This window comes from Elephas maximus, chromosome 15, assembly GCF_024166365.1.
Source record: "Elephas maximus indicus isolate mEleMax1 chromosome 15, mEleMax1 primary haplotype, whole genome shotgun sequence".
Taxonomy (NCBI): domain Eukaryota; kingdom Metazoa; phylum Chordata; class Mammalia; order Proboscidea; family Elephantidae; genus Elephas; species Elephas maximus.
In genome coordinates, this window is record NC_064833.1 from 6,007,787 (window position 1) to 6,026,184 (window position 18,398).

The window sequence follows — 18,398 nt, forward strand, 5'->3', positions numbered from 1 at the left end:
CCCTGTGGAGCACAGTACTGCTTTCACGCACGTAGCGTTGCCATGAGTTGGAGTCAACTCGATGGAAACTGGGTATTATTTCCACTATGATACAAAGATGCTTCCTGGTGGTGGAAAAATGACCTTTGACGGAACATGATGTCTTTAACCAAGATGAAGCGGAAGGGAAGGGTGTGTGTGTGTGTGTGTGTGTGTGTGTGTGTGTGTGTGTGTGTTTAGAAGGAGGAGCAGGCAGTCAGAGGTGAATGAATGCTTAAAGAAGGCATTGTCTTCATTCTGCATTGAAATATCCACGGAGTCACAGCCGGGTGCAGTCTAGCTACAGCTCACCCGGGCAAATTATTTTTCTCCTAGTTCCAAAGGAACTGCAGTGAGTTTAACACTAGAGCTAACGGTGAATTTTTGTTAGCCAAGGAAATGCATGCACAGAAGTTGGTTGGGAGAGCTTACTTCGCCAACCTCACTTCCATGGAACTGGCTGCAAGAAAGTGTATTGCCTGTGTTGTGTGTACTAAGCCAGGTCCATGATTATGCAAAACAAAGCTAGAAGAGGAAGTTATTTATAGTGCTTGGATTCAGCAAAATGTTAACTTTAAGTGCTGTTTTTTTATAACAAATTTTAAACCCTGGGGACCTAAAGATAAATCCAGTCCATATGTTCCTGCCTGGATTTTGCTTAACCAGGAACATGTCTCCAAGGAGGTGGGGAACTTGGATCTCTGGGATCAGGGTGTTCTTGCAACAGCAGCAACAACAAAAGGTGGAGGTGGGGGGAGAGCTTTATTCCCCAAAGATTCCTCGATACTTTCTATGTGGCAGGCACTATTCCTGGAGGCAAGGATCCAGAATGAATTAAGGCTAGTCTCCTCCCTAATGGGATGCAGATTGCTGGGGACTCTAGGCAGGAAGATAGCCAGGACAGCTACTGTCAGTGAGCCAGTGCTAGATAGGAGAGCACGTGCCTGATCCTAACGGAGCTTCCCAGTGCCAGCCCAGCATTGCCAGGCCCAGGAATTATCTTCAGAAGAAGCTGGAAACCTGCAATGGTAATATGAAATTGCCTGCTTTTCAAATGCCCAAGGTAACAAAGAGACTGAATGGTAGACTAGAATTTGAACTCATGCAGTTTGACTTCAAAAGCTTTCTTTTTAATCACTTACAACTTATTAAGATAAATGCAAAAATAAATACTATGGGGACCAAACCAACCCTGTCTACAGATCCTGTTTGGCCCATGGGCTTCCAGGTTATAAACCCAAAGTAAGAAATTATAACCAAACCAAAACTGTTCTCTTGAGTTGACTCTGATTCATGGTAACTCCATGTGTTACAGGGTAGAGCTGCTCCCTAGGGTTTTCTTGGCTGTAATCTTACTGGAAGCAGATTGCCAGGTCTTTCTTCCATGACACCACTGGGTGAGTTCAAACCACCAGCCTTTAGCAGTTGAGTTGCAAAGCCTTTGCACCACCCAAGGGTTCAAAGCAATTATAATAAACCAAAAAGAACCCAAACCCATTGCCACTGAGTCGAGTCTGACCCATAGCAACCCTACAGGACAGGGTAGAACTGCCCCATAGAGTTTCCAAGGACCACCTAGTAGATTTCAACTGCCCACCTTTTGGTTAGCAGACATAGCTCTTAACCACTATGCCACCAAGATTTCTAGCAATTATGATAAAAGGAGACGTTAAATGCTAAAGTAGAAGAGAAGCAGTGCATTGTTGGAGAAGGGCTCCCTCCAGCCTGGGGGTGAGGAGAAGGTCTAGTCGTGTTACAGTGTGTGGTGCTTAGACAGGGTGGCCCACGTGAGTAGTGGTGGCTGAGATCTGATATTTAGCAAACCATTTGCACTTGAGATGGCTAGGATGGTTGTTTAGGTTGAGGAACGAAGACCTAAGGGCTACCGTCCTTTAGGTGTTTGTGAGAAGCTGGCGGGTAGAACAGGATGATTCCTGACGTTAACTAAAGAGCACCGTTTTATTAGCTAAGGATGAAAGCAGCCATGGGTAGGATGTGGAATGCTAAAACATCATCTTACAGGGTCAGTGGTTAAATGGAATGCATCTCAAGACAAAGGGGATGATCTGCTTTCTAAAGAAGCTGAATCACCTTGGGAGATGGCTCCTGTCTCCTGAGTGAGCATCTGCTTCCTTTTCTGTCCACGTGGAAGATGATGCCCTGCCACGCGAGCTTGCCCAAGGGTTAGAGAGTGCAGCCCCTGCTGTCGCCCTATCACTCCAACCAAGCGGGGTTTCCTCTAGACAACTTCACTCCACCACCCTTCCAAAGCAAGTCCTATGGAACACTTTACTCCTGCATAACAGGGCTCTGGATCACATCTGCTTGGGAAGTGAAGCTGTCAAAAGCCCTGCAGTAAGGAAGCCTGTTAGCATTCTTTTCTTCTTTTTTTGCAAAATGACTTTTCCCAAACTTGACGAGATAGATGGATGGATGAACCCATCCATCCATCCATCCATCCATCCATCCATCCATCCATCCATCCATCCATCCATCCATCCATCCATCCATCCATCCATCCATCCATCCATCCATCCATCCATCCATCCATCCATCCATCCATCCATCCATCCATCCACCCACTCATCCACCCATCCACCCATCCACCCCCCCCATCCACCCATCCACCCATCCATCTATCCTTTCCTTCTATTGTTCTCCATGTAATACCCATGGAACATACATAGACTTCTACTTTAAGCATGAATGGCTTATTAACTTGGTGGTAAGATGCTTTTTCTCTACCTTAGGAAATAGAGCAGTTATTTTCTCTTCAGAAGAATCTGGCTGCTGAAACACCTTGGACTTTGTTTCTCTTGTAGGTGGAAGATGCACTAAGTGAAGTAGATTTTCAGCTCAAGGTGGACCTGCACTTCACGGACAGTGAGCAACAGTGAGTGTCACTAAGCTCCTTGAGCCATGGTAGAGTGATGTCCCCCCACCACCACTTCCCCACCCCTGGGCCACCCTCATGGCCATGAGCCTCAGATGTCCTATTTCTGAGAAGCCTCGGTGCCTATCCACTGTCACAGCTTACCTGCAAATGTGGGGTCATCTCAAACTACGTGCATTACAGGCAGACAGCTCAATGCAGCATACATAGAAAACTGACTTCCTGGCTTTATTAACTGGTGCATTCTCCTATCTGATATCTCCATTTATTTTGGAGGCAGTTTTAATTGGGGTTTTGTATTAATGACTCTATGAGACTGCAAACCAAAGAGGTTCTGTCAGCATTCTGCATCTTAGTACTAAATATCTGCTATTGTATTTCAACTCCCTGAAAATTGAAAATCCATTTATGCATAACCTGCTGATTAAATAAGGAAGCAGGGCCCTTCTTTTGCATAACTGCTTCCTTTAAACTTGCTCTGTGGCTCCTTCCTCCTTACCCTGGGGGTGAATTGTCATTTTACAAAACCTTTTCAGGTTCTTTCAGGAATAAATAGTCCTTCTCTCAGGTTTGAAAACATCCAGTCAAGTGTGATACCAGACTCTAAACTCTCATCCAAGGTATACCTTCTCTGCATTGCCCTCTTCCTGCACCCCACCCAACCCCAGGCCCATCCTTCCTCGGGGTAGGAACCCCCAGCGCAGAAGCAGGGCATGGTGGGGGGTGTTCATGTCTCCCTTCACCTCTTCCCTCCCTGTGGTTTGTGGTCCTTCCAGGGTGAGGCGAGGTGAAGATGGAGGAAGATGGCAGAAGGGATTCCTCATTGACTTGTTCTGTTGTGAGCAGAGCCCTTCATTCGCCGATGCTGGGTCTGCCTCTCTTGGGGTGTTTTTGTGCTTTTCTTGGAGTTGTTTCTATTTAGCAGCCTCCTCCTGCTGTTCTCTGGTATGAGTGAGGCCTTCTAAGGTGGGGTCACTCATTTAAGGAAGCTGTCTTGGGAAGATTCTTCTCCACAAAATCCACATCTGGACCATGGAAAATGGATGCCTTAATTGGTAGTTCTATGATGGAATGCTTGTCTTCCACGCAAGAGACCGAGGTTCGATTCCTGGCCAATGCACCTCATGTGTAGCCACCACCATCTGTCAGTGGAGGCTTGTGTGTTGCTATGATGTTGAACAGGTTTCGGCAGTGCTTCCAGGCTAAGATGGACTAGGGAGAAAGGCCTGGCGATCTACCTCCAAGGACACAGGGAATGGGGCTTTCTTGCCATCAGAACAGTAGCTACTGGAGAGCCTGTGTACAAGAGATGAGCCCAATCGAAGTACGTTAAATTCGGCAACCTAGGCTCTGTGCTCATCAGCTGTGAGACGCTGGGTGAGCCTCTGCACTTCTCTGAGTCTCAGCAGGCTCATTTATGAAATGGGCATCATTACAGAATATGCACTTCCGAGGTCTTTATGAAGATTTAGAGGGGTCATATATACAACGAGCCAAGTGCATGGCCTGCTACTGAATGTCTTCTTCCTATTTATGGCTCCTGGATGCAATGGGGCTAGGCTTTGATGAGTAGCTTCCTCTCGGTAATGCAAAGAAGCACTTAATAACAATGAGAGCAGGGCATCTCATGGAGTGTATGATTAGCTAAGAGGAAGCCAGACGCTGGGGAGGAGTTGAAAATGCCATCTTTTTTTATTTCCATAAATCGGGTTTAAGGATGATGATGACTCTGTAGCACATCCTGGGGGTACACATTAGGCTTTGAAACATGACCAGGCTGATAGCTTCTTCAGCTCCATGCAGGCCTGAGTAGGAATAGACAGAGACGCGTGACATCTGAGCTCAGGGGCGCAGGGCTCTTAAAGTCCATCTGGTTCAGTGGTTCTCGATGGTGTGGGACAATCTGCCCCCAAGGGACGTTTGTTTGACCATGTCCAGAGACATTTCAGTTGTCACATCTCAGGGTGGAGAGCTACTGTCATACTGTGTGTAGAGTCCAGGGATGTTGTTAAACATTCTACAATGTATAGGATAGCCCCCCTGAACAGGATTATCTGGTCCAAACGTCAGTATTGCTGTGGTTGAGAATCCCCATTCTAGGCTCACCTCACCTTTATACCTACCCACTACTCTGCAAAGGCCCAACTGCTGTACAAAGACCTGGAGCTCACTGCTTGCCATTACAGCCCATCTGCCCTGGAAAGCTCTATTAGAGCATCCTTTATATAAAGGAGCAATTCATCCCTTGTGAACCTTCCCTCGGTCCATCTCAGTTCTATCCCTTGGGAGCACCCCGGAAATTTCTCAGGCTAGATGACAGTTCAGATAAGCAAACTCTGTAAGTCATTTCTTCATCTCCAGGTTAAACACCAGGGCTCTTCCTCTATGCGTTTTTGTTTGTTTATTGTTTTGTGTTCGATTGTTTTTATTTCCTTTATAAGAACCCAGGTGTTCTGCGTCTCAGTACTATTCAGCTTATCTCTGTCTTTCCTAAACTTTGCCTCCCAAGAACAGCATGAATTGGTTCTATCCATTTCAGGACACAGAACTATCACCTCTCTCTTTTTAAGTCTTTACTCCTATTAACATGACCTAAATTCTTGTTAATGGTTTTGACATCTCTGAGATCCTGGCATGATTTTACCTCCTGTTGGTCAAGCTTTAAGGCTATCCCTGTGATTCCTACTAACCTGTGTCTGAATAGATTCAGGGCAATATTGTGCATTAGGTCAGAAAAGACTGTGGAGTCTGACAAACCAGGGTCTAGAACTTCAGTTTCACCTGTGACTATGAACAATTAACTCACGTTGGCTCTGCTTCTTCATCTATAAATGGAAAGCACTAGTAAATATCTCATATGATATTCATACAGATAAAGGAAAAAGCACCGTGTTTGGCTCACAGTAAGGCCTTATCAAATTGTCAGAATTTAAGTGGATGTAAATGTTATTAACTTTCTGAGCCTCTTGGGGTATCCACTACCCCCCACTCCCTACTTCTCCGTCATTTTGTCCTGGTCTCCCCATGGCATTGCACTGGCTCCAGTGTTTTAGCTGAGTCTTTTCCCTGACATTATTCATCTACACACAAACTATAAGCAACAAGAGCGTCAAGGAAGCAAAGCCTGTTGGGCTGGGTCTTGGGAGACTGCTTCCCTCACCTTCTGCTCTCTATGCCTGTTTCCTCATCTATGGAGGAAGGAGACACATCTTCCCTGAAAGTTCTCTGAGCTCTCTGCCCTCGTCCCTGAACATGCTCAGGCCAGCTCTCCTCCCCCTCTGAGCCAGAGAGCCTTGCAGAGTCTGGGTGATTGGTTTTCAGAGCTTGAGATTAGCGCCCATCCCTCTTGAGAGGGATAGCATGGTCAGCTTTTACCTAAGGAATAATTAAATCCCTTTTTGTAACCAAAGACTCTGTAGTTGGGTCATGCCTGCACATTGGTTTCTCTCTCAGGAATTAGGCATGAACCAAGATGAGAATGCTAGAGGAGAAGATGAGAATGCTAGAGGAGAGGTAAGGGTCTGGAATTCCTGCTGAAGCTGGGCACACTAGTCAGCCGTTGTGCTTTGGGGGTTGTATAAGTCTCTGAGGGCTGCTGTAACAAGGAACCATAAAGTGAGTCACTTATAAGAACAGGAATTTATTGTTTCACAGTTCTGGAAGCTGGACGTTCAAATCAATGTGTTGGCCTGGCCGTGCTGTCTCCAGAGTCTCTAGGGGAAGATCCTTTCCTGTCTTTGTCAGCTCTGGTAGTTGCAGATGTTCCTTGGCTATTAGATGCACCTTCACGTGGCTGTCTTCCCTCTGCGTGTTTCTCTGCATCTCTTCTATAAAGATACCACTTGGATTGAGCTAGGAGCCAGCCTCCTCTACTATGATCTCATGTTAACTGATAACATCTTTCCAAACAAGTTCACGTTCACACGTACCAGGGGTTAGCACTTGGCTGTATCTTTTCAGGGGGACACAGTTCAGTCTATAACAGGAGGGATCCATTCATTCAGTCAGCTGTTCACTTTAATAAGCAGGCATTTGGCCAACTTCCCCATTGCACCTGATACTATGCTAGGTGTTGGGTTATACAGCTGTGTCAGTCATAGCCCCTGCCCTTAGGCAGCAGGAATCTTCAGGGAAGGCAAACCTACAAAGGCCACCACGTGGTATCTTAGTGCAGCACTGGTGACTGGGGGGAAATGAGTAGGTGGGGAGGAGAGACATGAAAAGGGCCTTGTTCATCACTAACATGAAGTTTGGTAACAGCGACAGAGGAGTGGGAGCCCTAGACCTGTCGCGGAGCAGTGGTGTGACGTCTAGTGAGTTCTTTTCCTGTTCCTGGCCTCAGTTTCTTCATCTGCAATCCTGGGGAAACGGTTTCTTCCAGGCAGAGTGCTTCCAGGGATAGACAGCACAGCACATGCACAGCTCTTGACCCATAGCGAGGTGTACTATGTGCCCACCAGGGTGTGGCAGGAACCACTGCCGTCACTAATGCAAGTTCCCATGCTTGCCTTCCAGGCTGCGGGATGTGGCCGGAGTGCCCATGATCAGCAGCCGCACACTGGGGCTGCATTTCCATCCGCGGAGGGGTCTGCACCACCAGGTCCCTGTCATGTTCGACTACTTCCACCTGTCGGTGATCTCCGTGACGGTCCACGCCGCCCTGGTGGCACTGCAGCAGCCCCTGATCAGGTACTATGTCCTGAGGGATCCTTGAAGTACGGGTGGCCATTTCAGTTGTCTTGTGACACTTCTATCCCAAGTGTGGCCGAGACTAGTGGAGTTTGCCAGGAGAGACCAGCACAAACCGGAAGAGCTTCTTTCAGGCTAAAGGTTTAGACTCCGGATTTCACTGAGGGAAATGGGAGGGGTGTGTGTGTGTGTGTGTGCATGTGTGTGGTGTATTGTGTGTACCTGTGTGTGTATATCTGCATATGTGTGTATATACGTGCATGGTGTGTGTACCTATGTGGTATGTGTGCATAAGTGTGTATATTTGTGTGTGTGTGTGCATGTGTGTGTGATGTATGTGGTATATGCATGTATGTGATGTGTGTGGTGTGTGCATGCATGTATGTGTGTAGGTGTGTGTGTATGCATGTATGTTTGGTGTGTGTATGGTATTGTGCGTGTGTGTGTATGTGTTTGTGGTGTGTATGTGGTATGTTGTGTGGTGCCTGTGTATGTGTGTGCTATGTGGGTGTACGTGGTGTGTGTATGGGTGTGTGGTATGTGGGTGTCTGTGTGTGTGTGTGCATGTGTAAGTGTGCGTAGAGGACAGCAGGAGTCAAGGGGACCCTGGCACGGACCTGAGACGCTGAAACCGCACACTCAGATGGGATCGTTGAATTGGATGCCACTCTTGGCTTCACTGCATGGTATTTGAGAAGTCACCTGAAGTCATTGAGCCACAGAATCCTCATCTCTAAAATAGGAACACTGATGCGTCCCACCCACACAGGGTTTTAGTGAATCTCAAGTAAGGACAGTCCCCAGCCGTGGTAGGGACCCCAGCCCCCCAGGTGCTGTGTGTTCAGATGCAGACGCCCACCCGTTAGGTCCTGCTTCCCCTTCAGTGATTGTCCCACGGTGCCTCCAAGGTCCATGAAGCGCTGAGGCTTTGTGATTTCTAGGCGGTGAGGGGGAGTCCTCAGGTGGTGCAAACGGCTAATGTACTTGGCTGCTAACTGAAAGGTTGGCAGATCAAGTCCACCCGGAGGTGCCACAGAAGAAAGGTCTGGTGATCTGCTTCTGAAAAATGAGCTATTGAAACCCTAAGGAGCACAGTTCTACTCTGACACACATGGGGTTGCCATGAATCAGAATAGATTCGACAACGACTGGTCCTGGCATGCGCTGAGGGGCATAGGTGGCAGCAGTAGCGAGAAGCTTGTACTGTGATCTTCAGACATGGACCTGATGTGGCTGACTGTGCCTCAAGTCATCTAAGAGCATCACGCATGCACGTGGGCAAAAGATACAGAGGTGCAGTGGGGGATTTAGGAATGGATCTTGAAGCACGGAGTTTGGGGGGGTCACTTTCCCAACGTTCCTCCTCAAGACGGCTTTTCAGGGCTGCATGTGGGTGAGACTCCAGTCTTCACCAGTGTGTGGCAGGGCCTTTGCTGTCCATGTCCTGTGCCACTATTCTCTGCTGGGGTCAGTGAGGAAGAACTGAGACACATAGCCCTGGACCATGGAATGTGACTGTGTGGAGCTGCCCACACAGTGGGTGCCTGTACCAGTCCCATGCCCAGCTACAAGTTCCATTTGGGGGCTCTACTTGCGAATGGGGCAATGTCAGATACTGACTGGGATTGGTAGAGGTGCTATCAGATACTGACCGGGATTGGAGCGGTGACATCAGACCCCCGCAGGGATTGGAGAGGTGACATCAGATCCCGGCAGGGATTGGAGAGGTGACGTCAGATGCCGGCAGGGATTGGAGAGGTGACGTCAGATCCTGGCAGGGATTGGAGAGGTGATGTCAGTTCCTGGCCGGGACTGGAGAGGTGATGTCAGATCCCGGCAGGGATTGGAGAGGTGATGTCAGATCCTGGCCGGGACTGGAGAGGTGATGTCAGATCCTGCCTGGGACTGGAGAGGTGATGTCAGATCCTGCCTGGGACTGGAGAGGTGATGTCAGATCCTGCCTGGGACTGGAGAGGTGATGTCAGATCCTGCCTGGGACTGGAGAGGTGATGTCAGATCCTGCCTGGGACTGGAGAGGTCATGTCAGATCCTGCCTGGGACTGGAGAGGTGATGTCAGATCCCGGCTGTGCTTGGTAGAGGTGATGTCAGATCCTGACTGGGATTGGAGAGATGACTGATGTATATCAAATAAGCCATGAGCCTCAAGCTGAGAAGTTTCACCCAGAGATAAAGAGCAGGTAGGGCTAAAGGGCAGGGCAAGATGATTTCTGAGTGCATGTGGGCCATTGGTGGTTCAGAGGTAGAATTCTCGCCTCCCATGTGGGAGACCCAGGTTCGATTCCTGGCCAATGCACTTCATGTGCAGCCACCCCCGCCTGTCACTGGGGGCTTGTGTGTTCCTGCGATGCTGAGCAGGTTTCAACAGAGCTTCCAGACTAAGACAGTCTAGGAGGAAAGTGCTGGAGATCTTCTTCCGAAAGTCAGCCACTGAAAATCCGATGGATCACGAGGGTCTGATCTCCAACCGATCATGGGGTGGCGCAGAACCAGGCAGTGTTTAGTTCCATTGTGCTTGGGGTCACCATGAGTCAGAGCCTGACTCAGCGGCAGCTGACAGTGACAACAATTAATGAGGCGTTAAGGAATTGAGAGTCCCTTCGTTGGGTAAGAGGGAGCATTAATGAGGTTTAAGCAGAAGAACCTGGTGAAGCCTGTGTTTGGCAAAGATGCCTCTGGCAGCTGTGAGTGAGCTGAGTTGGAAATTCCATCAGCGTGGAGGCAGGAGGTTAGGGGCAGACGGTGATCAGCCAGCAATGGTGAGCGTGGCAGCTGCAGAAACGGCAGCGAAACGCAGGTGTCGCCCCTTTGCTGCTGGGAGCCCTGATTATACTCTAACGAGGATTGTGGGATCTGGAGCTTCTTAGTGGAAAGTTTGACCTTGTTAAAGAAAATAGTCTCTTGCAAGTTTGTCTGCAGCAACCTTGCCAGGCATGGAGCACCCAGAGAAATTTATAAGAACAGAGGCTGCTCCAGGAATGGCGGTAAAAATAGCACTGTCTTCTGTTCTCTGGGTTTGGCAGGAGGAATTTCTATTTGTGAACTGACAGTAGTTGGGAACAAAGGGAACCCTTTAAGGTTATGGAAAATACCTGTCAAATAGGGCACGCTGTAGCTTTTCTGGAAAAGCAGTTTTAAGCAACATCACTTAAATCTGATCAGTGGGAAACAGGTGTGAAATTAAAATTTAACCTCAAAAAACCCTTCACCTTCACGGAAACAGAAGAATCTAATTTTAACCCTCAAATGGGTACAGTTGTTTTTCGGTTGAGATCTTCAGCTCTACCAGAAAAGTTAATTGAGGGTCACACATGAATGAATGACACATTGTTTTAATTTGCAGTCTGTCCCTTGAATAGGCATGTTCAACTTTCTGGAATGTTCCTTCTAGCTAAATCCTAGGCTTGCTTTAAATAAATCTCAACTAAAGGAAAAATGGAACAATGATCGTGAGGATAATATTTGGGGCATTTGTTAAATCATTTACTATTTGCCAGACACTGCCAGTTACCAGTTGCTGTCAGATTGACTCTGACTCATGGTGACCCAATGTGTGTCAGGATAGAGCAGTGCTCTATGGGGTTTTCAATGGCTTCTTTTTCAGAAGTAGATCGCCTGGCCTTTCTCCCAAGGCATCTTTGGGTAGACTTGAACTATGCTGATCCCATACCTGGCTTATCTAATGGAAGCTCCACATAGCCTTGTAGTTGAGGTTCCAGTATCCACCTTTCTCACACACAAGGAAACAGAGGCATTGGGGAGGAGGTACTGGGCGGGGGTGGGGGGGTGTTAAGAAACTTGCTCCATGTCTCACAGCTTGTAGGTGATGACGTTGGGATTCGTACTCCAGGCAGTCTGGCTTCATTGACTCCCTCTTTACCACCTGGCCGTGTTCTTTAAATATCATCTCTTACGAGTCATCTTTCTCTGTGTTTTCACCCAGTTTGGTTTATAAGGTGCTCGTCTGTGCTCAGTGACCTGAGTTTAACTTCCTTGTGTGATATCTATGGTTATTTGTCTGCTTCTCTCTCTAGACAAAATCATGCCACCTTAGCACCTAACACACCGTAGGCCATGAGCCTAATAAATATTTGAATGAATGAATTTAACAGAGTTATAATGTAAAGTTTATTTCTCCATCTGTATTTTAAGCAAGAATTTAGACCTCTTTGATGAAATATTCCTTGAGCATTATGGTGGAAATGATGCCTTCTGAGACCGAACACTTATCAAGACCCTCTTTGTCATCAGGGACTTTGAATCTCACCAGGGGGAATAAGACTTATCAATAAAATAGTGTTCACTAGATGAGAACACAGTTAACCATTAGGGTACTTAAGGCAAGAGATCTAAAAGAAAAGAAAAAGCTGAGTTTAAGTAAACTTCACCAGTGTATCAATTGATAAAAATCAAAACGCAAAGGTAGAGAAAGATGAAAAAATAACCCCAAATAAGATGAATTCAAATAGATCCCACAGCCCTTCATAATCACCTTTGATCCTAAAATTGATAGTTGCTATTACACAGGAAAAAAAAAAAATTTTTTTTTTTATTACACCATGTCACTTTGTCTTTGGGATAAGTCTTAGAGCTTGGCAGGATCTGGATGTTTACGGATAATATTCTCACTTAGCATTGGCATTATGAGTGCTTTATAGATGGTGACACTCTTTGACAGTCATTATCCTAGTGGGTTTGTGTGTGAATTGTGGAGGTAGGTATGTTTTATGCTCTCCCACAGAAGGGCACACAGAAACTCGGGTTGAGATTGAAGGAACCCATTGTGTGTGGTGCCAGCATCAGCAGTGGAGTCAGGCCTCAGACCATGCCAGGTTGACCCTCACCTTGTCCTTCTTGCCGGGAGCCCATTCCACCTGCCCCTCCCACCCACACTACCTGCAGCCCTGCCTCAATGTCTCTCAGCAGGTGTGGTGCTGGCATTTAGGGTGGGCATTTCTGCTTTGCTCCAGATGGTCATACACATAGTAGGATGGGTATCTTCCTTGGTTCCCAGACTTCATGCCAGTTTTACTCCCTTATCATCATGACATCTAAACACGTCCCTTCACCTTTCCAAACACCCACTAGGGGATGAACTAAAAGAAAAAAAAAAACCCATTGCTGTGGTCGATTCTGACTCATAGCGACCCTATCAGACAGAGTAGAACTGCCCCATAGGGTTCCAAAGGCCGTAATCTTTACGCAGACTGCCACATCTTTCTCCCACAGAGCTGCTGGTAGATTTGAACTGCTGACCTTTCTGTTACCAGCTGAGTGCTTAATCACTGCACCACCAGGACTCCTAGGGAATGAATTGCTCCTTCCAAATGGTTTATTCTGTAGGCTCCCTAGCACCATTCCTCCAAACCAAAACCAAACTTGTTGCTGTCTATTCCAACTCGTGGCAACCCCGCGTGACAGAGTCGCGCTGTTCTGTAGAGTTTTCTTGGTTGTAATCTTTATGGAAGCAGGCCTTTCTTCCGTGCTGCTGCTGGGTGGGTCTGAACTGCCAACCTTTAGGTTAGTAGTCGAGTGCAAACTGCTTGAGCCACCTGGGGGCCTTTCATTCAAAACCACCTGCTGTCGAGTCGATTTTGACTCCTGGCAACCCTGTAGGACAGGGTAGAACTGTCCCATGGGGTTCCAAGGCTGTAAATCTTTACGGAAGGAAACTGCCACATCTTTCTCCCACAGGGTTCAAACTGCTGACCTTTCAGTTAGCAGCCAAGTGCTTTAGCCGTTGTAGCATGAGGGCTCCTTCCTTTCATTCAAGAGGGGCTGAATTTACGGAGGCATTACTTTCCTTACAGCCTTCTTCTCCTCCTTCAATTCTCTCTATTTTAGTTTCACTCGTCCAGGAAGAGGCTCCTGGCTTGGCAAAGGCGGCCCAGACGCGGGGCCAGAACAGTCCAGCATTTCTCTGGAGAACCTGGTCTTTGGAGCTGGGTACTGTAAGCCGACTTCCTCAGAGGTAAGGTCTGCATGGGAGCAGGGGCCGCGTGGCTCTGCAGACTTCTCTGTGCAGCGTTTGTCTGTTCTGTGAGAGCCTTCTTCCCACAGTCTCATTTAGAGATTCTTCTCCATGTTTGTCCCTTCCTTTCATCTATCCATTCGTTCCTTCTTTTTATTACTGCAACACTTATCAAACCTATCCCGTATGCCAGGCCCTGGGATGCACCCAGGGTCTACGGTCTTCACCTGGTACCCCTTCCACGTGGTTCCCTGAAGGAGATCACAGGGGCATTGATGTGAGGAGATTCCCTCGCACCACATGGTAACTTTGGAAGTCCATTGGCATTGGAGCTGTGCCCAGTTTCAAAACCTGGCTCCAGCTCTCATTGGGTCACTTCTCTGAGCCTCAGTTTCCCCACCTGCGGAGTGGGATTTCTCATACCCAATGATCTCAGGATGCATTACATATGCCCTGCATTCTAACATGTGTAAAGTCCCAGCGGGTGCTCAGTAGACATGCGTTCCCTGTCCTTCCCCTGCTGCCTTGCTCCTCCTTCCCTAAGCAGCATGTGCCATCCCCTTCCATGTTGTGCAGACCCCTGGCCACACACAGCGTTTGTTTGACCGTGTTTTCCTGAGACAACACATGGTGTATTTTTGTGAGTGGCCTTTTAGAGACAGCCAGCCTGTGGTATGAGTGTGCAAGGTTGTCCACGAGCAGACATCCTCAAAAAGAGAGGCTCCCTCCTGTGCAGCCAGGCTCCATGCTCAGACTGTCCAGGACATCGGGGACTCCACTTGCTCCTTGCGATGTCCCCTGTTCTGGCTCTGAGTCCAGCCAGCAGTCTGGCTGCAAAAGCTGCCCAGGCCATGTCTCCAGCTGGTCCAAGTTACTGTATCATATGTTCTACTGGGGCAAGTGGAAGACACAGCTGCCAAGATCCTCCTGAGGGACAGGGACGTGAAGCTGGAGTCACCTTGGTGCTGGGAAGGGGCAACGTTAGCGCCAAATAGAATCACTTTGAAGGTAGACTCCAGGGACTTGTAGGTGCACGACCTTGGACAGTTGCTGAGCCTCTCGGAACCCTTGTTCCAAGCACAGGACCTGGGAGTGAGTGGAAGCCAGCAAGCGTGGGGGTTTCCACATGACCACACGTGCACCCAGGGCTCAGGGCTCCAACATGGGGCTGGAGAAGAATGGCCGGTGAGACTTCCTGCTTGTTCTGCACCCCAAGACTTAGTACGGACTCCTCAGAGTGTAGTGGTTGCTGGGGTATGTCCCAGTGTTAGCCCTGCTGCTGCTGGGGGTGTTGGCAGGCGACTCTACAGGACCATCCCTGCTCTTCCCTTGGGTCAGCTGAGGCCTCTGTTGTTACCACATCACGACCCAAAGTCTCCCTCTGTGAAGCCCAGCGCTTCTCACCTGTTGGTCCCAAGAGCCTCCTTAGGGAACCTCCTGCCCGGAAACCTCCAGGGAATGCACCCTGCAGCTTTGTCAGTGGTCACAGACCACTTACCTTTCCAGACAAGGGCCCTTGCTGGCCCCAATTGTGATCCGGTATCTGCCTTGAAGGGTCTCAGCTGCACGGCTCCCTACACATCCCTTAGGCCTCGTTCACATGCCACCTTCTCCATGAAGCACTCTTGGATTTCCTAGGAGGAATACTGTTTCTCCCCGGTCAGCTCTAGGCATCTCTCTCTTCCCTCCACTGGACTCCAAGCGGCCGGAAGTAGCCACCCCCTCTCCCCAGGGCCCAGTGCGATGCCAGTAGGCATAGTTAGTGCTCAGAGAATGTGTACTGGGTGAGTGATGGACAGTGCGTGCCTGGTGCTGTGTAGGACACCAAGTAGTAAGGGACTTCACCTCACAGGTATCCATTGCTTTATATGGTGGCAGACAGAAACCACATGGGACGGCAGGAGAGAGAGGGCACTTCCGTTGACGTAGGGGTGCCAGATGGGGCTATACTTGGAGACTGTTTAGGACCCCTAGTCCTAGGGGATGTTGTTGATCATTACACACGCCCCAATTTTGTCATAGATAACGAAGCTGGGCACAGGAAGCTGTGCTCGGCATGACTCAGCCAAATCTCCTCTTCCAGGCCTGTTGTGAGGTGGAGAGAAGGTTCTGGTTTCAAGTACCAGCTCTGCTAAATACGCCCTGGCTTGGGAAGACTTATCCACCCTCGTGGAAACTCAGTGTCCTCACCTGTAAAATGGGATAATACCAACCTTGCAGAGAGGATTACAGGAGCTATTATGTGTAAAAAATTTACAGAAATACAGAGCAGACATGATTCAGTATTTTTTTTTCTTTTTTTCATTTCTTTCTGGGTTGTGTGTCAAAGCAGGCGTTCCCGTCTCTTACAAGAGTCAGATAATGTGGCTTATTTGTGGGTGCTCTGCACTGATCTCGCTCCGAGAGCTCAGCTCATGGACTGGTTTTGGGATGCGATTCTTTCCTGTGCCTTCTCCACTTGGGGCCCAGCCAGCCATGCCGGCTCAGTGCTGTGCACCCGCCCTGTGCTTCCCACCAGGCAAGGGCTGCCAAAAAAAGAATGAAGCCCCCCTCCCTTCCTCTGGGAGCTATGCAGCCAGACCCCAGAGAAGCCCAGGGCAGATTGCAGCATTAGCTAGAGGCATTAGCAAACAGGTGCTACCTGCAGGGTAAGTGTTCCTTGCAGAGCTGTGGCTGGGACCAGAGTTTCATAGCAGAATGAGCTGCTCTGCATGAGACAGCATGGAGCGGTGGGGGCTGAGGGGCATCCCAAGTCCCTTTCTGGCTAGCCCAGGCCCTTCACCCCTTGGGGCTCTTGTTCTTTCTTGATGCATCGTAGTCATAGCATTGGATTTACAGTGATTGGAGCCAAGGCTTGTGCTTGCTCCCCATCACAGGCCACCATTCTGCCCTATGGGAATTACAGGTAGTCCCCGACTTACGGCAGCATCCCGTTCTGACAACTGTGTCGTAAATCGGTTCTGACACAGTGGAATACCTCATTTCTTTGTTTATTTGTTTTCGTTATTATTGCCTTTTAATATCAGCATCTTTATAAATCATAACATCGAACATCTGTGAGTGAACATCTGAGAATGATGTCCTCAGTAAGTTATGTACTGCAACATTGCATGTAGTACACATTGCTAACAATAAGATGTACAGGGTAAAAAACCAGATGGTCTTAAGTGCAGTTCCTCGTAACTTGGATATGTCATAAGTGGAGGCGACCTGTATTACCTTATATGTCCAAGGGGCTGCTGATGGCTGCCCTACAGTGTTGCTGGGGTTAAACGAAATAAGCACGTACAGGCTTTGAGCTCAGAGCCTGGCACACACGTGCCTGATGGAACCCTCTCTACTGGTATGATTATTCTTTCACTTTACGTACATAATTAAATGGAAGGTGACTCCCAGAGCCCCATATGGTTTTGTGGGTAGGGGACTGAGCATAGAGCCCTACGTGTGGTTCTGTCTTGGCTTCAGCCCTGATTTGCTGCGTTACCTAGGCCAGCCAGCCACCTGCCATCTGTGCTTTGGCTTCCCCAGGTGTGCAAGCATGGGTTGAGATCATCTGTGGGCCTCCTTTGGCACTCTCTGTTGTTTTTCTGGGGCACTTGGCACAAGCCTGATCAGTGCTCTGAATTCAACATTGTTTGAAGACCAGGAATCCAGCAAAAGATACCAAATCAGGAGAATCCCATCGTCCCTCCAGGGATGCTCCACACCCCCTGATCCTCAGACACAACCTGGAAATGCTAGAAAAGCTGGAGTAGGCAGGGTTGTCCAGCTGCCCAGGGGGAGGGATGATGGCCTGGTGGGGCAAGGCTGACTGAGGAGGACGTGCCTGTGCCCCGGGACAGGCTGCCCAGGGGGAGGGATGATGGCCTGGTGGGGCAAGGCTGACTGAGGGGGACGTGCCTGTGCCCTGGGACAGGCTGCCCAGGGGGAGGGATGATGGCCTGGTGGGCCAAGGCTGACTGAGGAGGACGTGCCTGTGCCCCGGGACAGGCAGCCCAGGGGGAGGGATGATGGCCTGGCGGGCCAAGGCTGACTGAGGAGGACGTGCCTGTGCCCTGGGACAGGCAGCCCAGGGGGAGGGATGATGGCCTGGTGGGCCAAGGCTGACTGAGGAGGACGTGCCTGTGCCCCGGGACAGGCAGCCCAGGGGGAGGGATGATGGCCTGGCGGGGCAAGGCTGACTGAGGAGGACGTGCCTGTGCCCTGGGACAGGCAGTCCAAGGGGAGGGATGATGGCCTGGTGGGCCAAGGCTGACTGAGGAGGACGTGCCTGTGCCCCAGGACAGGCAGCCCAGGGGGAGGGATGATGGCCTGGCGGGCCAAGGCTGACTGAGGAGGACGTGCCTATGCCCTGGGACAGGCAGCCCAGGGGGAGGGATGATGGTCTGGTGGGGCAAGGCTGACTGAGGAGGACGTGCCTGTGCCCCGGGACAGGCTGCCCAGGGGGAGGGATGATGGCCCGGTGGGGCAAGGCTGACTGAGGAGGATGTGCCTGTGCCCTGGGACAGGCAGCCCAGGGAGAGGGATGATGGCCTGGCGGGCCAAGGCTGACTGAGGAGGACTTGCCTGTGCCCCGGGACAGGCAGCCCAGGGGGAGGGATGATGGCCTGGCGGGCCAAGGCTGACTGAGGAGGACGTGCCTGTGCCCCGGGACAGGCACATCCCTGCCTGTGTTAATTTATTTACCCATCCGCCGTTTTTATAACCAGTTGCCGTGGAGTTGATGCTGACTCATGGCAACCCCATGCGCATCAGAGTAGAGCTACGCGCCATAAAGGTTTCAGTGGCTGATCCTTTGGAAGTAGTAA

General features: G+C 49.5%; 1 protein-coding gene and 1 non-coding gene across 2 annotated transcripts in view; both read left to right on the top strand.

Annotated features, from left to right (window-relative positions):
- The window catches only part of FAM135B (family with sequence similarity 135 member B), a 289,944-nt gene that overhangs the window by 197,120 nt on the left and 74,426 nt on the right, over window positions 1–18,398 (top strand). The window contains exons 5-7 of the mRNA XM_049853854.1: window positions 2,841–2,911; window positions 7,427–7,600; window positions 13,464–13,590. Coding sequence (XP_049709811.1) covers window positions 2,841–2,911; window positions 7,427–7,600; window positions 13,464–13,590 — 372 coding nt within the window. The remainder of the gene's footprint in view (window positions 1–2,840; window positions 2,912–7,426; window positions 7,601–13,463; window positions 13,591–18,398) is intronic.
- On the top strand, window positions 9,844–9,915 carry TRNAG-CCC (transfer RNA glycine (anticodon CCC)). Its single transcript has one exon. It is a non-coding gene; the product is annotated as a tRNA-Gly (tRNA).